At 38.4% G+C, this 24546-nt stretch overlaps 1 protein-coding gene across 2 annotated transcripts; it reads left to right on the top strand.

The window, feature by feature from the left end:
* The first annotated feature begins 2325 nt into the window (after positions 1-2325).
* On the top strand, positions 2326-24336 carry LOC149798327 (beta-1,3-galactosyltransferase 5-like). 2 transcript variants are annotated; one of them, XM_089960584.1, is made up of 2 exons: positions 2326-2399; positions 22618-24336. In XM_089960584.1, the coding sequence occupies exon 2, from the start codon at positions 22806-22808 to the stop codon at positions 23907-23909; it is 1104 nt and encodes a 367-aa protein (XP_089816710.1). In that variant the 5' UTR covers positions 2326-2399; positions 22618-22805; the 3' UTR covers positions 23910-24336. The 2 variants fall into 2 exon arrangements, with proteins under 2 accessions (XP_089816710.1, XP_089816711.1); XM_089960585.1 differs by lacking the exon at positions 2326-2399 and adding an exon at positions 6947-7071.
* The last annotated feature ends 210 nt before the right edge of the window (positions 24337-24546 follow it).

The following is a 24546-nucleotide window of genomic DNA, read 5'->3' as shown; positions in this document are numbered from 1 at the left end:
TTTGGCCATGCGTCTATATTCTGGATCGGTTTTGAAATGTCGATTGCAGTCCTGTTCCCACGTATCTACCACTTGATACCCATAACTTACTTTGGCCATTGGTATACATTCAGGATCGGTTTATTAAAAATAAGAACTTATGGTTTTACAGAATCAAGTCCAAAAACAATCCAAGAATAATCCAAGAATAAAATTTTAGTGGTCCTAATAACAAAATGTTTAAATGATTTCAAGTTCGAGTCCCGACGAAGACTCCAAGATGGAAGACGACGACGTATGATGTAACCTGTAGTGTTGAAGTCTACAGTTCCTTGTAGAAACAAGAATTATCACTCCGGTTTTGGAAATCCAAATAAATTTTTATAAGACCTGTCTTTGCTCAGGAATTTCATATAAGCACACGTATTTTCCAGGAAAATAACAGAATTAATCTTTTTGAATCCAAGTAATTTGAAATAACTCCAAACAGCACAACATACAACTTCCAATGTAAGAGCCCAGCTAACTGAGAATATCTCTCCAAAACAAAGGTTATATCGTCTTCTAAAATACAAAAAGGTCACGTGATCATATTCCAGAACCTCGTAGAAATTAGGTACTTGTTAAAGATCACCTACAATCAGTGTTGCCTTGACGAAAACCAATCATTTTACTCTTAAGAAATAAAAAAAATTGTTTATATCTTAAAGACGTATTCCCGTCATGACCTTGACAACAACCAATCGTTCTAAAATAAACATAGAACTTATTTACGTGGTTGCTACAAATTCTGAATCAAGGTCAGGATCTAGATCAACACCTGGTGTTTATAAAACAAATAGTCAAGGTCAAACTATTTTCTGGAAAAAGTATAATTTCCAGTGAATAAATTTACATTACAAGAGCATGTAATGAAATTTTTTTTACTTTTTTTTTAAACTGACAACAATTAAATTGAAATAAATATGTATAAATCAGATATAATTATATCATATATATATATATATATATATATATATATATATATATATATATATATATATATATATATATATATATATATATATATATATATATATATAACAGTATTTGAGAAAACTTGTCAGTAGCAACCAGTGGGTTGGTGGTTATTTCTAGTTTCTTTCTAAATTGAAATAAATATGTATTAAATCAGATATAATTAAATCAAATATACATAACAGTATTTGAGAAAACTTGTCAGTAGCATCCCATGGGTCAGTGTTTATTCCTAGTTTCTTCCTCCACAAATATGCTGGCCACCATGTTTGGTCTATCATGGGATGAAAATGGCGCTTCACCCTACAAAACCAAACCTTATTGGCACGAAGTAATTGTGGGAACCGCAAACATTTACATTGTTTTTGGGTGCAACATCAGCAACATACTGGGCAAGTCAAAACCACTCAATAAGAACACTATATCAATATCAACATTATTTATAGCACTCAGCCAACATCAACATCGCATTAACAACACTGTTTGCAGAAATCATCGATCAATATCACACTATAGGGAGCAGAGGTCAATTACAGATAACTTGAAACTGGGAAAACAATGGACAAGTTCTGATAAGAAACACTGATTTTTCTCAGTAAAGTCTGTTTTATTTCATTTTGTGTCTCACAATCCGCCACATGTCATGAAATGGCAATGCTCTCCCTAAACTGCTTTATTCCATAAACACAGTCACATCAGTCAACGATATGAAGTCCAAAGGAGACCATACTTCGATTTACATTACATTTTAGTTATCCTGTACATGTGATATTAGTTTTATATGTAATTGTCTATCTCTGAATCGCTTCATGAATGTATTAACTATTTCGACGTTTATACTGTATGGAGTACGAACGAAAATAAAATAGGAAAGTATCCCACTTTGTTTTCTATACGCGTGAACTGTGTTATAAATACGTGTACGTTCTTGGGATTGATATATGCATGATAAACGTTTTGGTTATAGACATTTTCAAGCTAATGCCAGAAAACCATAATTGTGTAATAGCATTGTGACCAAAACAAGAAATGCAAACAAAATCAAATATAAAATACAAATGTGAATGTGACTTTTTATGGAGGCAAATTTTTGTGGGCACATTATAACTAACATGTTTCAGTTATAAATGCTTCAATTGTTCTATCAAAACCAAATATGTTGTTTCTAACAATAGTTTAAAAAAAAATATTTCGAATTTCTTAACCGTATGGCATTTGTGAAATACGTGTATGATTCATATATTGACTCTGGTGGTATGAGTTGGGGCTTCAAGTCTTATCTCGTTTGATCTCGATGACATGTTAATGGGTCAACGCAAATGACAGATATCTTAATGTCGCAGACGAATCTTCAGGGCCTTTGTACATATTCGAATGCGGGATCATCAACTGACTTCCACTAGGTAAATATAAATATGCAACAAGCCACAGTTGGCGAATCAATACATCTATGTCTGTCTGTCTGTCTATCTATCTATCTATCTATCTATCTATCTATCTATCTATCTGTCTGTCTGCCTGTCTGTCTGTCTATCTACCAACCTAACTATATAGAAAGATATATATAAAATCTTGCTACGTGTATGTACCTTGCTAGTTATACATCTATCCAGAATGTTGCCATAAATGAGTTTACCACTTGACTCATTCGATGGACATCTTTAGAAATTGGCGTTGTTTAAAGCCGTAAAAATTATTACTTGTTAAATTTAAAATGTATGTCTTAAAATGTCTAGCGATTGCATCAGCAGGTCCCTGAGTACAGTCCCAGCAGAAATTTTAATTTTAGGATTAATATGTCAAGTCCGAGTACGGTCATATAAAAATGTTAGGATGAATATGTCAAGTCGCCGAGTATATTCCAGGGGTGCCCGCAAAATTATTTATTTGGGTGGGAGGCGGCATGCATGTAGCGGTCAGTTATTAAGTTTTACGGCTGTATATCAAAACAAGTCTAGAGGTTAAATCCGGGAGGGTGGACAAGGGCACCCCCTCGCCCCTATGTGCGGGCGCCCATGTTACAGTCTTAGTAGAAGGTTGAGTGTAATGTCAAGTCCTGAGCTAAATCCCAGCAGAAATGTTCGGATAAGTATGTCAAGTCCTGACTACAGTACCAGCAGAAATGTTAGAATAAGTATTTCAAGTCCTGAGTACAGTCCCAACAGAAATGTTAGGATAAGTATGTCAAGTCCTGAGTACAGTCCCAGCAGAAATGTTAAAATGAGTATGTCGAGTCCAGAGTTCAAGTCCCATCAAAATTCTTAGGATAAATATGTAAAGTCCTGAGTACAGTCCCAGCAGAAATGTTAGGATAAGTATGTCGAGTCCAGCGTTCAAGTCCCATCAGAATTCTTAGGATAAATATGTTAGATCCTGAGTACAGACCCAGCCGAAATTCTAGGATAAATATGTCTAGTCCTCTGTACAAGTCCCAGCAGAAATTTTAGGATAAATATGTCAATATTGTCATGTAAGATTCGACCCCTTCGTTTTCATCGTTTCAATTTCAATCATAAACAGGTGTTTGCTTTCAGAGAACTTGGTGTCGAAAGATGCATCCAAGCATTTATTTCTTCGAAATTTTGAATTTTTTACCAAACATACTGGACATTAATGATTAGAATTTTAATGAATGACTGGGCTAGGTCACATTACAAGCTATACTTTCAGATATCCTAAAAGGTGTTTTGACTGGTGTGGTAAAGTTACTGATCATCACGTGAAAATAAACAAGATGTCAAAGTTTCTCTGGTCAGGAGTCGGAAACACTTGTGTGTGATTAAATAATGATTCAAACGAGACTATCGATTAGCTTGGCAAGCTGTGAATTGATATTGTGCATTAGTGCTATTACTAATTGATTGATAATTGTCTATAGATCTGTTCTATTTTTAAAATTGTATGTACTCCTTGTAGATGACATGTGAGATTTTTATGCATGATAAGTGGGGAAAAACAGCACGATAAAAAAGGCGTATTTCAGTGTTACATTTGCATATTGACCGAAGAAACCTTAGCAGAATATGTGCAGTATTGTAATATATTGTAAATTCATGATTAAATTTCATTTCAAAGAAACACTTTATCAAGAATGAGGTAATATGGAGACATAGATGTGTAAGTGTTGATTTTTCGATTCCATGTTGTGCTTTATTACACATAAATAACACACATCCTAACCTAAATACTTTAAAACTAACTAGTTTCATACGGCCCACTTCGGCTCTCATCATTATGCAGTGGAAAATCAAACAGTTTTGGCAAATCAAAAATAACCATCGACCTAGATCACAAATGTTTTCCTTGTTCGTCAGGTTGAAGTGAGAAGATCGTTTATTTCATCACATTGAGTTTAGTGCCATATATTAAATCACTACCTATCTTTAAACTATTAAACTAACATTCAGACTTTATATAGTGTCATTTGTTGACCAATAAAGTAGATTTTCGGTCAGTCAAACAATAATTTCAAAGAAATTTAAACTATTTGAATTTCTGGTGAGCTTCCACCATGGAAGACCAAGGGAAATAGCAACGTCAATGTCTACAGTAACTGAACAAACAGTTCAATCAGGATCGGTTATGGTAACGGCCTATCTGTGTCACTTTATCAGTGTTCACAATTACACTTATTGTAGGGTTACCAGCACGCTTAATGTTGGAAACAGCTGACATTTTCCCCTCTTTGTTTATGCGTCGTCATAAGAAGCGAATCCTGAGGTAAGAAACAACAAATACAATAAAACATCTTAGAGAGTTAGTTCTCGCGTTCGTCTGAGACGGTAAAAGAAAAGCTTTTATTCGACTGGTGGTAGTAGTACACGCCTTGTTGCATACCCATTTATTTATTGCTAGAATTATTTAGGTGTTTAATCCATGTCCAGACGGGGATATACGTCGATGTAATGAATCGAACTTATAAACCCTTTGTCTGAAATTCCATTTACCAGAAAAGTCTATAGCTAAACTATCTGCAAAGTGTTAAAACGGGAGGTGAGACGTAATACATATATAACTCTATTAGTATACGTCTCTGTTCAAGAACTTCTTTGAAATGGCGTATTAATACGTAAAAGCCGACAATATTGACACACCATCACGTTATATCAAACGAGTTCCTTTCTGTCGACCGGGATAAAAAAAAAAAAAAAATAAATATATGTAAGAAGTACAGTAAAAAACGAGGAATGGCATCACTTTTGTGATCTCTCTGGTGACTCGATGAGTTCGTACCTAAGGCAGCATGATGAAGTAAAGAGCCATAGGAGATCATTACCTATACAAGTTATGTTGGATAAAACCGCGATGTTTTACTGAATTAAACAACCGCCTATGGTTATGATGATAATGGACAATTTAGTATGTATTATTATAGTATAAAAATGATGGATTACGTAGTCGTATCGTCCTGTGATGGCGCATTACATTCCAACCAACTACCAAGAAGCGTACAGTTCTATAACGTTTGCGAGTCGTTTAATTGGGATGAGTGAACGAAACATCATTAAAATCTGCGACGCGAGAGATATCATGTCAAAACTCGGTTGGACGTTTATTTATGCGACCCCAAAGATAGAGTGCCCAAGTATTGTAAAAGATGACGATAATGCTGATAACGTAGATTTAATTGCAGTAGCATCGTCGTTCGTATAATCTTAACTCAACTAACAAATCAGTGTCGATGTGTTTTTCGACAACAACATCAACGTGGCCATGTGCTAGTGGGGATACTTCGTGATCAAGTATATAACGTGTATCGTCAAACAAGTCAACCCAGTTTTGTTGAGCGGGCACGTGTACATTTTGTGACTTATTGATATTATAGGTTCATGGAGGTTCTATGTGACCCATCCTGTAACTCAGTTATGTAGTCTTCATGGGTGGCCTTTTTCTTCACGATATTTTTTCAATCCCATTTGCCCTTTTTTATGCTCCCATCCGATAGTTTTATGTACTACATATTACTGCTTAGGCCGACAAATTACGCATGGGTGCCAAAGTCGTCTCATCCTTAAACTTTCCAATAACTCTCTTATTAACTGGATCATAGCCTTCGCCAATCTGAAGGTAATCGGAGAAATGAATGAGTTTACGCACTCCATATAAATATACATAAATATTTTCCGTCTTAACTTCATAGCAGAGCGAGTCTGTATCGGTAAAGAGTAATTTTGCTCTGCTGCCATTTTTATTTTTTTTTATGAATCCATCATGAAATTCATACATCAGGAGTTTGGATAACTGCAGCACGGTAAATCTGCAATAGATTGGTTTATCAAGTTTGATTTAAGTCCGCTTAATACGGATGGTTACGAAAGTATTGTTAAATATTTACATGCTGACAAAACGTTGTGAGTTGACTAATTTATCTCTCCTGGTTACATTATTAACCAACGCGACATTGACACGCTTTCGTAGGTTTTCCATGGTCTTACCAAAAACGCTGTTATTCATGAGTTTGAAAGAATCGTTGTCAAAGTCCGACTTGGCTTCTTTTCGTTTTTCGGTGTTAAAATCGTTTTGAGGAAGCGTTGTTGTCTAAACCTGAACACACGGTGAATGGAAGTCACTCGCATCTCTAAATCGTCACACACGATGGTGTTTTCAGACGCTAGCGAATAATCGTTATGTTTCACGTGAAGTTTGGTGGAATATTCGAGATTTACCTCTAGAATATAACTCATATCATCATCGGAATTGAGCAACCGCTAGTTAAACCGCTCCGAATTCATCCACGCAAATTCTCCTAATGGTAATTTTTGCGACAACGCCCAGAAATAGAGATTATTTGAATCTAAGTAAATGATGTATTTGGATTCCTCGCTGAGGTTATAATCAGACATGAATTTGTTGTAGGGACGCAAATTTTTATGTGTGATCGTTGAACTCCTTTATCAACAAAACGAAACATATCGACATCTGTCAATAATTTCAGCGTGATCTAATTTTCAGCGCAACATCCCATGAGAGACCGGGAGAAAAATAATACCATGCCGGATCGAGCTAATAATGACGTTTGTATGTATCCCTGAAATTTTCTACAACATCAGCGAGTAATTAGACATCCCTGGTGAGGTACAAATCATGATACTCGTCAAGATATTTTAACCCGAAATGCTTCCAAACCCGATGAGCACGCACGTAATCTTCTCGGTAACTGTCTCGCCGGTTAGCGTACTATGAAATGCTTCCTTATGAGGCAATGCCATTTCTGTGAACGTTTCCCAGTCGGTCATGTACTCGTAGGGATCAACCCCTTTGCGTGACATTACATCGAAATCGTGTTGAAACTTTTCTCGTGTATACGTAAAAATGGCAGTATTTTTACCTATTCATCCAAACTCGCGTTCATAATTGCATACTGTCAATAAACCTCGATAGGTCCAGCGAAAATGTCATATATTCTTTTCTTCATATTATTCGGAATAAAAGTGCTCTTTTTATGATACTACCCACAACATTTGATGATGAGGTGTGAATCATACCCGCGAAGATTATAAAAGCATGTGCGATCGTGTGAATCTCACTCAACAACGCGCCGATAAATGGCAACATAAACCGGACTACGACACCAAAGGTTAAGGCAACACCGGATTTGGGTGGATGATCTTATAAGCAATGCCGCAAGGAACATGTTCCTGATACTTTCTCGCGTAAGATTTATCTGGATCATTTTCCACCTCTGTTATTGGTGGCAGCAATGACTCGAAATCTGCGTAAATCACCATTCGAATCCGTGCAGTTCTCTCGTGATGCGTGAGCGACAACAATCGCTTGTTTTTATCCCGTTTTGGCATCTTTAGAAGAATATTTTGCGTGCAGTCGAGTTTATGATCATTTAACCCGCTCAAAAATCGTTTACCCATGTAAAAACTGTCGGAAGTAATATTTTAATGTTCTTTTTCGTTTTGATGATGCATTAGCCCCTAAAACATTTCGATCCAACAGTAGTGTCCTTGATCCATATCATATCTAACATACAAGAGGTCTGTCTCAGATGTGTTATCAGACAGTATGCATTTTGATATTCATAAGGTATAAATAGTGTTGTGACATTCCTCCACGCCAAAAACATTGATGGAAATCTTATTTTTCAAACAGAGGTATCTTGTCCAGCTGAACTGGCAAAGCTATTAATACCGCCCACATGAAATATTTATCATCGGTATTTCCTACTTTGACACAGCTTTGGCTGTTTCTGATCCGCACTGATAACGCCATATACGATATTCAGCGTAATGGATTATACCTGGACAAATAATATTTTGGTTGTAGGAACAAGATAATTTCCTGTACGTTGTACAATCGGTTGGTGATCCGCTCTGATTTTGTAACAAGCGTCCGGGTGGATTCTGCACCGTCTAACCTGGTAAATTCGACAATGACTGCAAACTTGATTTTGATACCTCGATGCATTGCTAAATGAACGTCGATGATGCGTCTGAGCATATTTTCAGATCGCTCCTCAAGCTCATAAAGCGTGGTCATTGTCTATCACAGCCTGATAACTCTGGTCGTAGCCAGTAAATGCCTCCCTGCGACTTAGATAACGTACTGTTGCCATAGTGTATATTAATAACAATCAACCACTGCATGTTCATACAACTTGTTCTGTGTCTCATTGATGTAAAAGACTCACCCGTTGTTTCTAACTATTGTCGTTGTTGATTGGTGAGTAATATGTTTACATGACCTGCGCCTCTGATTCTCATCCTGACGTTAATCGGGAAACAAATACGCGTAGATATCTCCATCTTCTACCTCACTGATTTTGACCGCATTCCAATGACACACAGATGATTTTGTCATTCATATTATTATAAAGATTATGTAAATAATGTCTGATGACATAAATTATTACATATATCAAGTCGAGAGCCAACAATTATAATACAGGCCCCAACAATAAATACAATAAAAATACCGCATCAGAAATCAAATCGCCAAATTTAACTTATCGTATGATTATCCAATCACACAAAACGATGTAACCGATAGAGTAAAAGAGTATTAGTAGAATACGAATGAATCAACAACGAGATCATTGCTGAATATCAGCAGCAGGAATGCACGGATTAAACTCCGCTGGATATATATTCCATTTGACCAGTGAATGTTTACCATGCTGCGCTAACATCTTTTTGATTCTGTAAACATCCTGGGTGATCTTTGGTAACTCCTGTTCGTAAAATGACCCTAGTATAGGTTATTCAAGCTGTTCTGTGATCGCATAGGTCACCGGAATAGTATTTAACACTTTACTGACCGTAAAAACTTATTCGGTCCTATTCGGAGTCATTACCTTCTCGAACGTACGTTTTTCTTTAGAAATCCTAACAAGATCCCTACTCGAAATATACTTCTGCGTTAGCATCCTTATTTGATTGTTCCAGCGTTGAGTTGTGGTCATTTTAATACAGCGATGCTTAGTGTTATTGTACTTGGATATGAGCCCAGGGAATACGTCTATGTACTTTGTAGCAAATTGTTTTAGTGGACTGCTCCAGTGGTCTAAGTGGTTGAGCGTCCGCCTCGGATGCGGAAAGTCTCAGGTTCGAACCCCGATAGTCATACAAAAGACTTACAAAAAATGGTACTAGCTTATGACTTGCTTGGCTCTCAGCATTTGATGCTAGTGTTAGGACTGGTCGGACTGGTATCATGATAATGCGACTGGGTGGGACATGATGCCCCAGTGCTAGACATTGCTATAAAGTGCCACTGCAGACATCGCAGACATCGTAGCAGTATGACTGAAAATACGTTAAAAATTAAAATCACAGACTCGCACCCACATTAAAGCTCTCAACGACCACGGATTCGCCATAATTATGTGTTGAGTACTTATGTATTCCTCCCGAGGATAGCAGCTCCTTGAATGTTTTATTATAAAATTCTGCGCCATTATCCACCCAGAGGTTATTTGGTTTAATCCCTGCTGACTCAAATGCATCTCTGATGGCCACTCCTGTTTTGTTCTTGAGAGGAATACTCCATGTGTCTTTACTGTACACGTATATGATGTTTTGCAACTTTTAATATCCATCATTGTCCTTTGAAAACTTGCTGATGTCCACAAGATCTGCTGCGTCCATATCAATCATCCCGTGAAATTTTTATCCTTACTTGTGCGTGTAATTTATCTGCTAATTTTTTGGTTATCGATGGTGATTGTTTTCTTTTTACTCACGAGTATATTTCCTTTTGGCGAAACCAATACGCCTTATTTTAACCCCGACTCGGCTTGTCGTGCGGTGTGTAGGCACATCAACATCCAGTATATGTTTAGCGCCAATAACTGCATGTACAAATGCCTTATCGATGCTCCCTCGCAACCCAGTGGGTTTAGTCGCCTTGCAATTGTCTAACATTATGCGGTCACAACCTAATTTGTCCTCGGGATGATCGCCGTAGCAGATATCATGTCTCATAGTCGTGGCATCCACTTGCTTATAAGGTTTTTACCCTGGCAGCGGGTGATCTTTCCCGTCAAGTTGCTTGTTTGGAGTTTTATAAGGTCCCCCATATTTATACCTAGTTAACATCCAACCGCCACGTGATAGAGGCAATTATCCTAACATCGAGTGAATATTCACTGCTCGTCCCAGGGTACAAGTACCCCATTGACGCGGCCGCGTTAAACCGTACAGTATTTTAATCTTTTACATTAAACCTTTACTTTTTGTTGTCTGCTTTTAAACCTTTACTTGGAGTTGTTTGCACGGGGTTTACTTGAATAATCGACGAACATGATTTAATCTTTTATTTAGCCATCGGCCACTGTGTACATGATAGCGCGGTGATCAGGATCACAATGCATAAATTTGGATTTATTTTTACCATAAACCGCACAATTCGCTTGATTCAATGATAACGCGGCCATTTTTCGATTTGGTCAATTGTTCATCAGCGTTTTTTTTAAAATCCCTGTTTTACAACGAAAACAGTATATCTCGCTTGTCTCTTTAACTACACTTTAGCTTACATAAAACGTAATGGATGCTATGTAAACACCAATAACGTGTCAAGCGCAGAAACAGCAGTGGAGCTTGACAGGATGTAATAAACGCAGTATAACCCATATGAGTTACTGTCGATGTCCTGAATTTGAATTAAATTACACACGAGACCATAATTAGCTTGCTCACCGTCGCAGCCGGGTGTATTCTTGCGTATGGCATCAACCGGAGGAAATCCAAAAGAGTCTAAATATTCAGAATGAGGTGAAACCTTAATGTGATAAACACAAACATAGAGCACCCTCTTTCAGTTTTACTGTCAACATCTCCGCTGTCAAAAATGTGCAATGGGTACTGGTAACTTACTCTTGGAAAATGCTCCATCAAATCCTGGTATATCCTACAACCGCTTATCGTTATCAAAAGCACTTAGTATCCCAGGAAGAAATAATCATCAGTCTGAGTGAGCTTGCGCATACCGGGTTTTCTTTCCTCGACTTCCCTAGGTTTGGTACATCTGCCAAATACTTTTCCGAGTAACCCTGGTAACAACGCGCCAGCCACACTCGCTAAGAAAGGAATGAGCGGTATTAAAACCATCCTTGTTTTTCCCTGCGTCTCGGACATTTTTACTAGCCGCACGGTGTTTGGTGGCTGCGTTTTGTTTAACTTTAACGTAAACGGGCATCCTCGTTTTGCTGCTTCAGCCGCATAGGCGCGTTGATTTTAGTTCATTGCAAATCAAATCTGTAGACACGGCATTTCCACTACATTATAACATAAAATTCACTCGAAGACCGTCCGGCGCGAGAACCCATCACGAGATTTTATTCTGATGGCTCTCCCAATCCTGTTCTAAGCGAACGAGCTCTCCACAGCAGCGTTGCTGTAGGCGTCGTCGTATCCACGGCGGTTAGTGATGATGGTTCTCTGTGTCGGCACACCGGGTAACTGATGCAACCCCGTCCGGGAAGCCCTGCTCCCTGGTGTGGCTTTGTGAGTTGCTCTAGAGATGCTGCTTGAAGCTGCCAAGAATCATATCGATCCTAATAGGGGTAAGATGTCAGCATCGGTCATATTGCCACTAAAAACCCTCCTTGTTTTGCTACTTGACTCTGAATCATTTTAAGAGTCAGTAGGTTGCTAGCACCTCTACCAAGTGATAACACATTTTCTTGCTTCCGTGTAAGCATACTTTTTGTTAGGTCATTACGTGGTGATTTGAGATGGGGATAACACTAACGTGACTCATGTGCCACGCTTAACAGCTCGAGCTATCGCACGCTGTTGAGATTCCGTCAAAATCATGCTTGCTTGCTGATACTATATGTTTGTATTATATGATTATTTTACATAAAATTAACTGGTAATTTAGTTTAGATTACTAAGGTCATCTTACCTGAAATCGCGTCAAGTGCGAAAAACTGATCAGAGGTCAGTAGCGCACAAGCGTGATAATGTGTGTCTGTCGCTAACATGTTACCAGGATTAGCTGGATCCACTATGGTGGCCACATGTGCTACTGTCCATTTGATTTCGACTTCGGTCCCTGCTTTGACGGTGATTCGCCATGTCAGTTTAGTTTTCGCAAACGTGTAAGGGACGCTTTAAATCCTTGTTGATACTCAAAATACGTTCGCTTCGAAATCATCGAAAGGACACTTTTAAGTACGTTCTCAAGCGCAGCGATGGTCTGATTTTAGGGACGTATTACGTAAACCAGGTAAACATACGCTGCCCAGCACCAACACCATGTTTCCGAATGGAGATAATTCATGTGGCTGCTCCGTTTGAGCTCGATTGTGTGTTTGACTCCGAGAAAGACAGTGGGGAGATCATATAATCATCCAAACACGGAACTAAACAAGAGAAACATACAAATTTGATTTCCACCTGAGGTAAACGCTCGCCTAGAAGCATTGTAAGCAGCGCTTTTAAACCTCGGAATTGTGACAATAATAGCGGTTACTCTCCCATCGGTGCCTGTATTATCCGCTATAGTCGCAATGGAATAAAAGGATCAGCATCGCGTAATATCGCAGAAAACAGCATCACCTGTAGCACCATCTTTATACCACCACAAGTTGGTAGCAGTACTGCGGATAAAATCATCCTGAAATCACAAAATGTTTAACGATGCTGATCACGGGGACTTCATTAATATCTTTGACGACTTGGTTGTTGAGTTTATACGTAGCCGATTCAAATAGACTCCAACCGTTGTTCATCAACAATGTCAGCGTCAACGGAAAAATTGGCTAGTGATTCCACTAACGTGTGTAGGTTTCCACGGATCTCAATTAAACCCTTATGCGGTAGCATTTAAACATCCTCTTGTCGGATTTCGAACACCCTCAAGCCTTCTTTGTTAATTTCGTGAGACTCCCTGTCGAGGTACTCGATGTATTAAAATTGCATCGTGGACTCATTTGTGAACTTCTGAAGGAAAAGTTAAAAATAATCCGGAGTCAATGTGACATCATTGTTATACTGTGTTGTTACATAATATATCTCAGCCAACTCTCCATTCCGGTTAGGATTCAGTCAATGTTGGTATGTGAGAAAGCTTGCCAGTAGCTTCTCGTGGGTCGGTGGTTCTTTCCGGTGTTTTCCCGGGTTCTTCCTCCACCATTAATACTGGCCGCCATGTATAGCCTATCGTGTGCTGAAAAATGGCGTTTAACCCCACAACAACAACAACGACAACAACAACAAATCCATTCCGGTTATCACTGAGGTCATTCTTTTGCTAACAGGATTAGCTGTGATGTCAACAGCGTTAGCTGTGGTGAGCGTGCCCGTGGCCAACTGGCTGGCCAAGTCTAGTTCACACATGATTTCCTGTCTACGTTGAGAGAGCATTCGCTTCGCAGTAGCGGTCATTACACGCTGATCTGGAACCGACGTAGCTATTGCCGCTATCTCATCTTCTATTGTCAGCAACATTGCATGGGTAAGCATGCTAGCCGGATCTTTGATCTTTCAGCAGTCTTCTGTTCTACTGCTTTTTTGGCTAATCATGGTAACCTTAATGTGATCTTGGAGAATAGCGTCCACAAAACCCCTTCTTTTATTTTTTGACTTTGAGTTTTTTCATGGTCTCATCTTTCTTAAAAATGAGTTACAATATGTTTTACAAGGAGGGTTAAACCTGTCTCTGGTGTGCTGCCGTAAGTCTGACAAGTTTACTCATGCGTTCCAGATTTCGACAGCTATTACGCAATTTAGAACTCAGCATCGTAGATCAGCGGGATTGGCGTAGGAGAACTCACCAAAACATTATAGCTGGTGTTGGTGCTGTTGAGCGCCTGAGAAGATTTTGAATCGAAACAACTGATATAATGGGTATATAACTCAGGTGTGGATCAAAACTTAAATCATAGGTAGTTACCCGACGCAGTCATCTAGCTCCAGTGAGTTTATCTCACTATAAGGTTTAGCTGATTAGCTCTTAATGAAGTATATGATAATCCTCAGATGATAACAAACTGAATGCCGCTAAATGATCCAGGTTTTCGACAATTTCGTTATCAATTTCCACTCAAGTGTTTGCGGCTTGTTTACTCTCCTCGTCGACTTGTAATCTCTTGACCAACTCATCCTGAGATTTATAGTATTTGATGCAACTTCATGTTTGACCAGGGTCTGATAATTATTTGATGTCTAACATCAAGGGGGAATCAGAGTCTGCTCTCCTTTGTGAGGTTAACGGTACTTGTGGAGGTTTTTTGCATGTGACTACTGAACGTTTTGGTGACTCACATGTTCTACTTCTTGAGCTGAGGAAGGTGTTTTGTCAATTTTGGATTTTTTTGGGAGGTAATTTTCTGACATCTGTGATGTTTGCTTTTAAAGATTCTTGTTCTTTCTTTTAGTGCTTTGAGGTCTTCCTTGCCGGGGGGGGGGGGGCCGTTACCGATAAGGTCGTCTAAATTTTGTCAAAAGTCTTTGTCATCGGTGCATGCAACACCGCTTGTTTCGTGTTATCCGCTAGTTTCACTCCAGCTATCGTCCTTTCCTCCACTTTGTCGATGATATTCCACTTGGTAAGTTTATACCATTTGAGCATCTCTTTGATCAATACGATTTGACCACACTTCACCAATGTTTTGTCGATGTATCTTTTAACAGTCCACGTTGGATTTGTTGTTCGGCTGATATGGTCTCTAATGTTTCATCGTGTTTTACATCACATGTATTGGCGGGTTTCTTGATCGAATCGGTCAAAGGGGTAAATAATGGTACTGCCACAATGCGCTGACAGATTTGATTATCTCTGGTAGCATATGATGCTGTATCGCTTTAAACTGATCCAAAGCTTTTTAATCAGCGCAGTTCGGTCTTCGAGTGAACTCACTTTGACAAACGGCATGGATGATTATATTATCGCATTGGATAATTTAACTCCAGTGTGTTAACACTGACACGTTTTTCGTGTTGGGGTATACAAACCGTCAAATCCTCGTCGATACATTTCAGGAATCTCCCTGCACCCCGATGTAACACAAGAACATCATGCTTGGTCGTTATCGCTTCGTCATAACCTCGCTTGAATTACGCTGCTTTGATAGACAGGCAGTGTTCCCGCTCTATCAAGTCTATGTCGCGATTGTCCAATCCGGAAAAGAGCACAAAACAACCGGTGTTACGTCTGATGTGTTTATGAACATCATAATACGATTGTGTGATATAATATGGTGTCACAGCTTTTATTGCGAAATAATGACAAGTACTCGCTCATATTTTTCATGTTTGAACAATCCATTTTAATATCGTTAAACACTACGACCTGATGGTGATCACTCTCAAGCTGCTCCACCAGAATGATCTTGTCAGGTTCGCTTATCGTGATCGCATCCTGGGATTCATTAGCGGATTTAACCGTTTCTTTAAAATCGGATAACGCGCGATATTTATCCTGACCTGGGTTCAGCGTATACATTTTTGCCGGTGTCGTATTTAAATCCATTTTTCAATAGCATATTCATTAGCTGGCTGGCTTGACTACAACCGTCGGGCCCTATGGTCGTGTTATGGCAATCAGATCATAAAATAACATGTCACGGCTTAGTCATGCTCTCCTAATCAAAATTAATTATGTTCATGTTTTATTAATACTCGATTAAATAAACACATCCAAGACGTAAACGATACCGTTAACCGGTATGATCGGGTTCTTTTTGTTTACTCTTGCAAATAACATAAGTTACTCCGTGTTTGGCACTATCTTCGGAGGCGAAAGCGTTATCGTTTTTTTCAGCAGTAAGGTCAATAAAGCTGCGGTTACCATAGCGGGAAACGACTCCACGTTTGAAAAAGTCGATCAGACATCTGCGGATACGCTGAACCATGTGAATAAAAACAATTATAGCTGTCCGATGAGTCAAATGCCGTTTAAGTTAATCTTAGTTTGAAAACGCCCTGAGTCTAAAGTATAATATCGCAGACGGTACAATCATAGGAAAAGTAAACGTGAGTGGAAACTTGTCCACCAACGGTGATATAACCATGGGAAGATAAATGTCTACCGGGGATATCATCTTGGGAAGTGCACCATCGGGAACTGACTAAACGCCATTCATATGGCAGATTGTGTTTACTTCTTATCTCGACCCGAACAGCGTTTTCGTGCTCTGATTGGGTACCATTCACCTCAGTATTTCCTTACACCGAAAAACACCTTCGGAAAACGATCATGAGTATGATTGTATTACAGTGAATTCCCCAGAAGTATTTCGAGTGAACATACTCGAAGTAAGTGAAATATTTAAAACTGAAAATACTGAGATCAACGCGACTGAAAACCTACACATGCAAAACAGCAATATACTAGAACTCTACCAGGGAAATGAACTGTTCGGGAATTATCAGGCGGTGAGTTACATGCAGGTCAAAGATTAGGCGTTCAATAAATCCGGAGATGACATGGAGGATAATATTAACTTGTACGGACATTTAATAATTGTAGTCGATACGACGATGGTCTTAGGTCCCGCGTTCCTATATGCTGAAAAATCTGGTGACACGATGACGGTTAGCCACAACATAGATGAACACGTAATCTACGGATTAAACGGCACACCGATACTTCAGAATGAGTATGCGTTGAGTTACAAGGATATGTCCGATTACGCACTGGCAAGGGGAGGCAGATCAATGACAGATGATCTCAATATGGATCATAATAATACTTGTATGTAGCCGACGCCATATATCGGTTTTGATATGACTAATAAACTTTACTTAGACGCGCGTTGAATTATAAACAACTTGGTGTTATACCATCGTTAATGTCCAACGAGTCAAACCTATCTGGATTTATCGTTAATGCCTCCTCTGAACATTTTAAATCGTTGCCCCATTTTATCTACGGCGAGCGAATGGGCAACTTTGACTGAGTACATCGATGAGTGGGATTGACGTTGTGTCCGACAGAGATCAGCATATGGAAATTTCTTATGTGGGGACGATTAGTAACATCGACAGGATCGTCAGTTGCAATATCACCGCGAGAAAAATATCAGAATCCACATGGGCAACATTGTACGTTAGTACAGCCATTCTCAAAATCGACGATGCAGGAGATTTTGCTATCAAAGCCGTCCCTAAAATACAAAGTTTTCATGTTAAACATCACAGCGGCAGAACCCACTAACTAGGGACTTCGTTGTTTTCAGATATTTACGATGGATGATCTCTTTTAAACCTTTATCCGCAAATGATGATTTAGTCAACATATTGTTTATAGCAAGATGACTGGAATCGTTGGCATCACTCACGATCCCGCCAGGTTGTTATGTGCATCTGAGCATGTTGATGTACCTGACGACGAAAAGGCTCAAACGGAGTATAACATCATCGGGAATTTAAAACCAGCGCGTGTGGATATCAAAACAGTCCGGTAAAATTGTATGGTCTTGATTACAGTGAAGTTGCTAAAAATGTTGTGTTCGTGGCGGAAATAAGACAGCAACAATTACAACATATTATCGATATATGGAACGCTCTGGTGACGTTTTGTAACGAAAGAGAATCCGCTGTGTTGACTAGGGAAATAGAGGACCCAATCGTGCCAGAATTAGATCACGAAATCATAGAGACCATCCTAGCAATCAACAAAATAAGTCAGCGTGGTATGAAAGCCGCCTGGGATAAAAGCACTGGGATAAACATGAATGTCCAAAATATAAATCTGTCTCTAAAGGGAATTTTAAAAATCGTCTTGCTTTGAGAAATAAAAATAGGCAGCTCGATCATAAAATCAAGCAGGAACTCATCGAGCTGTGCAAATATTATCATAATAACGTTTATTTTTACAAGAAAACTTGTCGATATTGCCAAATGGTGCTGCTTTGGTGACGATAGCGCCGAGCGAGTTAACCAGCACGCGGATTATTTGAGGAGCCGGGGTTTAAGCTGCAATCAGAGTTTAAAAGGTTAGAAGCTAAATGATAAGACAAAAAAAGCAACACAATATAAGCTAATATTACTTATAATAAAATTTTACTCATAATTAGATCATGTACTAATTTCGTCATGAAAAAATTGATTCAGGAGTTGAAAACCATCGACATGAATGCAGATCGATCAAAACGGGTCGGGTCGAAGTATCAGAAATTATATGACCGGAATTATTCTGACTTAATCTTGTAACTAAAAGTGAATTGAACGCTTTAGGATTTTGAAAATGAGCTCTTGCAAATGCCATCACATGCAAATTTGATTATTCATGATGTAATGTCCAACCCTTTTTCAGCTTTCGTTACTGATGACTATTTATTTATATGCTTCCCCAGTCGTGATATTTAACGCTGTCACCAGACGAGCAGTTCAACATTTCTTGCACCGCCACGTCCTAGTATACTAATTTTAGATTCGGTCTCAGGTTCGAGATTGTCAAGTCGATTATCCAACTTAGCTTCATTGATATGATCGAACACATAACCATGCGGTATGATCCCTCTGTGATAAGGTGTCGCAAAGCAAACGCTTGTTGTCGTTGTTGTTGTGGGGTTTAACGCCATTTTCAGCACACGTCAGGTTATACATGGCGGCCAGTATTAATGGTGGAGGAAGACCCCGGGAAAACCCAGGAAGGAACCACCGACCCACGAGAAGCTCCTGGCAAGCTTTCTCACTCATCCACATTGGCCGAATCCGAGACTCGAACCCACGCACACAGAGGTGAGATGGCAGTGATCCGTAACGGAGAGCGCTTTAGACCACTCAGCCACTCGGGGCCCCCAAACGCTTGTTGTATTAATATGTTGTGACATTAATATTTTTCGCTCTTTATGCCTCACATCACCATCCTCGTCATATTTATACATATGAAACACCTGATGGATTATCCAGTTTGCCATCGCTTAAACTAATATAAAAAAAATCTCAAATACAACATGTCATGTCACAGTTTTGCTACCGAGCGATCGATACATTCCTGGTATGGGATTCTGTCAAGGTGATGCTTCAAAGCAGCAAAAAAAATTTATCTGACAATATAGCCACAATGTACTAGTCTGGATGTAACCTCTCATGATGATCAGTGACATCGCACAAAAATATCGGTAAGGTATCAGACCGTAAAATCATCGCGAACTCCGTGATGAGATTTGATGACAGGAGTTTTAATACGGCAGATTCGTCAAATCCTTCGGCAAATTCATTTTGTCTTCACTGAAAAACGAAATAATTCATATAGCGATCGGAAAATCATTTTACCGGCCACAGTCCATGTTGTGTATATTTGTATCATACTAAAGATTAAAATCCCACTGGTCCATCCTACACGTGCGAACAACCGCGTTGATCACTGAAACATGATCAGCATCCGGGGAACCTCTAATCCGGATAATGCTTATAGGTTACTGCATTTGTATACGAAAATATGAACGAAGTTAAAAAAAAATACTGTACGACCTTGGTGTTTGCAGTATGATTCAGAGAGAAAAAACGAGTTTATAGTTTCCCATACAAATGCAGTAACATTTTTATTATATGCTCATTTTGTTTCACTACCAAAGGCTTAATAAAAGAATACAGAACAAGAAAATGTTTTTGAATTTATGCTTTATTCCAAAATAAATTCACAACCGTATATTCATTAATAGATAATAATAGTATTCATGCGCACACAGTTCCGCTCAGCGACCGTTTAACTTAATAGCTTACCGAGCTCAGTCACTCATTAAGAAAAGAAATTCCATTTTGTTCTATCTAAAATTGAAAATTAAAGTCTTATGATGAATGACTGCGCCATTGAACAAAGTTCCCAGCTGGTCAGGAATTTAAGGGATTTCATTTTTCTGTCAATTCAGCTCAATTCTGATTATCTACTTCCGGATGTTTTCCACACGATGTACATGTGGCTTGAGGGACTGGCGTTGACAACAATCTGCATCACGGTTTCTGCCATTGATAGTTTGAAATCGCAAGCTGGAAAAATATGAAATTCTTTTAATTTAAATTCTCAAAAAGATACTGTATTAAACATTATTTTTAAGTGAATAACAATTTCTTTTCCTTTTGGAGTGCAGTAAATTATGTTATATCGGTTTCAAATATAATCTGGATTATGGGCTTACACAGTACGGTTCATTTCCGATCTTTGTTGGATGGTCCCCAGCTTTCGACAGGGTTGTCATATTAGTCCTCCTTATTTAATGGTTCTTGTGATTCTCTCGTGCATTTCGGCCCTTTCTGTGGCTCGTTTCATCAGATATCTCAGCTGATTAACCCTCATTGTATGGGATAATACCTGCAATTTGTAATATTTTTTTCAAGCACAATATATATTTATTTAATTTGTTCCAATGTACACTTTGTTAAAAAAATAATCTCTTTGTTTTCTTATATTTTGCAACGTTGATTAACGCATTTGATGGTGATTTGGTATGTGCAGAGTACACATTGTGTTACAGATTTTTCCCCTATTTTGTTTTACTTTCATATCTACTTTCCTTCTTTATATTGCCTGCAAAGTTTTCGGACTAGTTTTTCTTTATTTATATTTTTTAAGCTTCTGTCAGTTTCTACATTGGAATTGGTGTCAAAAAGGGGCTGTTGTCATTCATAATTTCCAATGGTCTTCATTTCAAATACTTCAGGTAAAGATGGACAGGGTCTCACTTCGGCAATGTTCTGGTGGAAAAAAATGCGAGGTATTGTTGATCTGTAATCATCCCTCCCAGTACCGTCGAAGGTTGTGCTATCCCTCTCAGTAAATTGAAGCTATTGGGTACCGGTGAAAACTAATAAATCTCCAAACTTTAATTTTATGTGTTTGGCTCAGTCTCTAAATCCAAACACCTACCCAAAACAAAGTAAAACAGGAAGAACTTCAAAAAAGCGGGCGTGTGAGAGCACATTTCACAAGCTGTAAATAAAGTTTCTTCGTCAACATGTCTTATCGTCTCTGATGCTCTTGCTTTTCTTTCAAAACCAGCCTTGTTCAGTTGCATTTTTTAAAAATAGAATTTTGTGCTTCGATTGACTTCTGAAATGTGCTGTCTCTAAATGAGACCTTAAGATGCGTTTCTATGCTGTTTCTTATAGAATCTAAAGTGAATCGTTATAAACATGTCTGCTAAATACGCGTTTAATTGATCCTGCATGATATTTTTAATCCATCGTGTCTCACGTTTGTTCTCACAAAGCCATCGCTTGACATTTCTTATATCACGCCCGGTCACATGCTTCGTTGAAAGCTTCTTTTGTTATTCTATAAATCCATTCACATTGTCATCGTAAGCATCTCTACTTTAAAATGGCTCAAACAGATGGTTTACTTCATCCACAGACAATTACAATAAATCAACAGTTCTGTCTTCTGCGTTCATTATTAGTTTACAATAGAAAGTAGTTCCCAAAAGAAGATATCATTTTTAGGCACACGTGTCGTGCACGTGCGTGCAATATGAAGGTGTTCAGTATCGTAAAATAATGCACCATTCTGACAATATAAAGTTAACGGTGACAAACATCAGCATATAATAACTGATGCAAATAATATTCGGCTAGCTTGCTCAAATAACGGCGAACGAGACATTTAAATTCCAGTGACACAATCATGTTGTCAGTATCAATACAAACATCAGGTGAGTAGCGGAAGTCGTGGATGTCCTTGGTACAGATATCATTATCCACGCACAAACACACCCACCAACATGATAACATCGAGGAAGAGGATGATTCACGGGGTTTCGTTATTCTATGTAGCACATCATCCAAGCTGGAAGTAGGTCAACAACACATCGCCGAAACTATTTCTGAACCACCATTGGTAGTTTTCATATGCTGATACCATTCATCGGTTTTCTGCTTGGTCTTATATTTGCTGACGAATTCGTTTAATTTTTGTTGCAATATTTGTTCCATTATCACTATAACCATGGACGTGTGTCTAATGCAGTAAACCTTCGCGGTTTTATCTAATATAAAATGTATAGGTAATGATCTCCCCCGGCTCTTTACTTCTTCATACTACCTTAAGTAGAAACTTATAAGCTCACTAGGGACATCACAAAAGTGTTGACATACATCATTTATACTATACCTCTTACGTAGTTTTTATGTGATCAATCGTATTCGACCGATAAACCATGTTGCATTCAACCTGGCTGGTTATTCATTCTCTACTGATTCTGTTATTTTCTCTTTGCAGAGAATATAAAACGTCATTGAGGCTCCGACGAAATATCAATATGACAGATATGCGAAAAGTGTCTGAATCAATATTACGACCGACGCAAATATTATGTAAAATTTTGATGATTACCAAGACTGCATGAAATATAAGACATCTCACCAATTTTTATTTCATCCCGTATACAGAAACATCATTCTGAGAAAATGTTTCCAAGGTTCCCAGCGTCCTTAAAATTTATAATGATTTTTGAGACTTTTTTTTTAGTCGGATATTTCGTGCTTCAGGAAGGAAAAACATTCCTGTTTGACCGTGATGTATTTATATGGAGCAAACGGAGAGCAAATGACTTGCCCACCCCTGGTTTTACGCAGAATCAAACTGAATACACAATGATTCCCCGTATCCAAACTGACAAGAACTATAAAGTGGACATAACCACTAATACTACCATAGGTATAAGAAAAAAACCAATCATGATAGATCTGGATAGCCTCGTTTTCGATCAATCTTCGTTGGCACTATGCATTAATTCTCCAATATATTTAACTATATACGTTCACTCCAGTCCGGAAAATAACGAGCGCCGACGAATGGTACGCGAGACGTGGGGAGAATACCAAATTCTGAAAATGAACAACGCTTCTCTTGTATTCACAATGGGATATACCTCGAATCGAAACATATCAAACATGGTCGAAGATGAAATCCGAACTTACGGAGACATAATTCGAGCGAATTTTATCGATTCGTACAGGAACTTGACATACAAAGCAGCAGCGGGAATGAAGTGGGTAACTCAGTGCTGTCAGAACACAACTTACGTGTTAAAAATTGACGATGACATTGTTTTGGATATTCATCGTCTTATAAGGTTCCTGAAGGCATATGTTGAACATAAATGGGGATTCCAAGGTCTGCTTATGTGTCACGTTTGGTCTAAAATGGACGTCCAGAGAAACGCATCTAGCAAATGGTACACGTCTAAAGAGGACTATCCCAAGGATTACTTTTTACAGTACTGTTCGGGTTCCGCATATGTGATGACACCCGACGTTGTCGGGGAATTTTATGACATAATACCTCAGACTCCTTTCTTTTGGATCGACGATTACTATGTTACTGGGCTGCTTGCCAAACATGTAAACGTTTCTCACAGAACGTTAAACGATCGCTATCTACTGGATGAGAAAAAAGACATATTACAGCAAGTGCGAAGAGATAGGAAAACCCGTTTACTCTTTGTCCATCCACCAAACACAACTATAGCATATCAAGTATGGAAAATGTTTGTGCATAGACAGAAATAGTACGTTATCTGTGGGAAACGACTGACTGATATTTATTCCTAGGCTAAGCTACCTCAAATAAGTGTATTTCCATTTCGAATACAGAAATTTAACTTTACCTCAAAGTAACTGTGCATTAAATTATATATCTATGTATGCATATGTCTTTCTGTCAGACGAATCCGGAGAGACAACAAGGTTCGATCCTTTAATATGGAGGGTTTGGATATTAGTACGCACAGGCAAGGCTAAGGGTCACGTAACCGGTGGACACGTATTCGAATCTCATTTGGGGGCGAATAAAAATTAAAAAAACTTGTATAACCTGCAGGATAATATTCTTTCTCAGCATATGACTCCACTTCATATTATAACGCATCCTCCTGTAAGATCTAGGTATAACACTTTAAATTCTATCTAGTGCATATTTATAACTTGTTATAGTAACTCTGTATGCTTTGATTTATGCAGTGCCATTAGTAATGATGTAAAATAATAGAAGTGCATATATGTACATTATTAAATTATAAATGATTTATAATATCAGTGTATGTGCCCAATTTTTGGTAAATGAATGTATTTATTTTACCAGGAATTTGGCTACATAAATTGTTTTACAAATTATGATAAAGGAATGTATTTACTTTACCAGAAATGT

Source organism: Sinohyriopsis cumingii, chromosome 6, assembly GCF_028554795.1.
Source record: "Sinohyriopsis cumingii isolate HCF-2022 chromosome 6, ASM2855479v2, whole genome shotgun sequence".
NCBI lineage: Eukaryota > Metazoa > Mollusca > Bivalvia > Unionida > Unionidae > Sinohyriopsis > Sinohyriopsis cumingii.
Note: the sequence above shows the minus strand (reverse complement) of the source record. Positions and strands in the feature narration are given on the sequence as shown.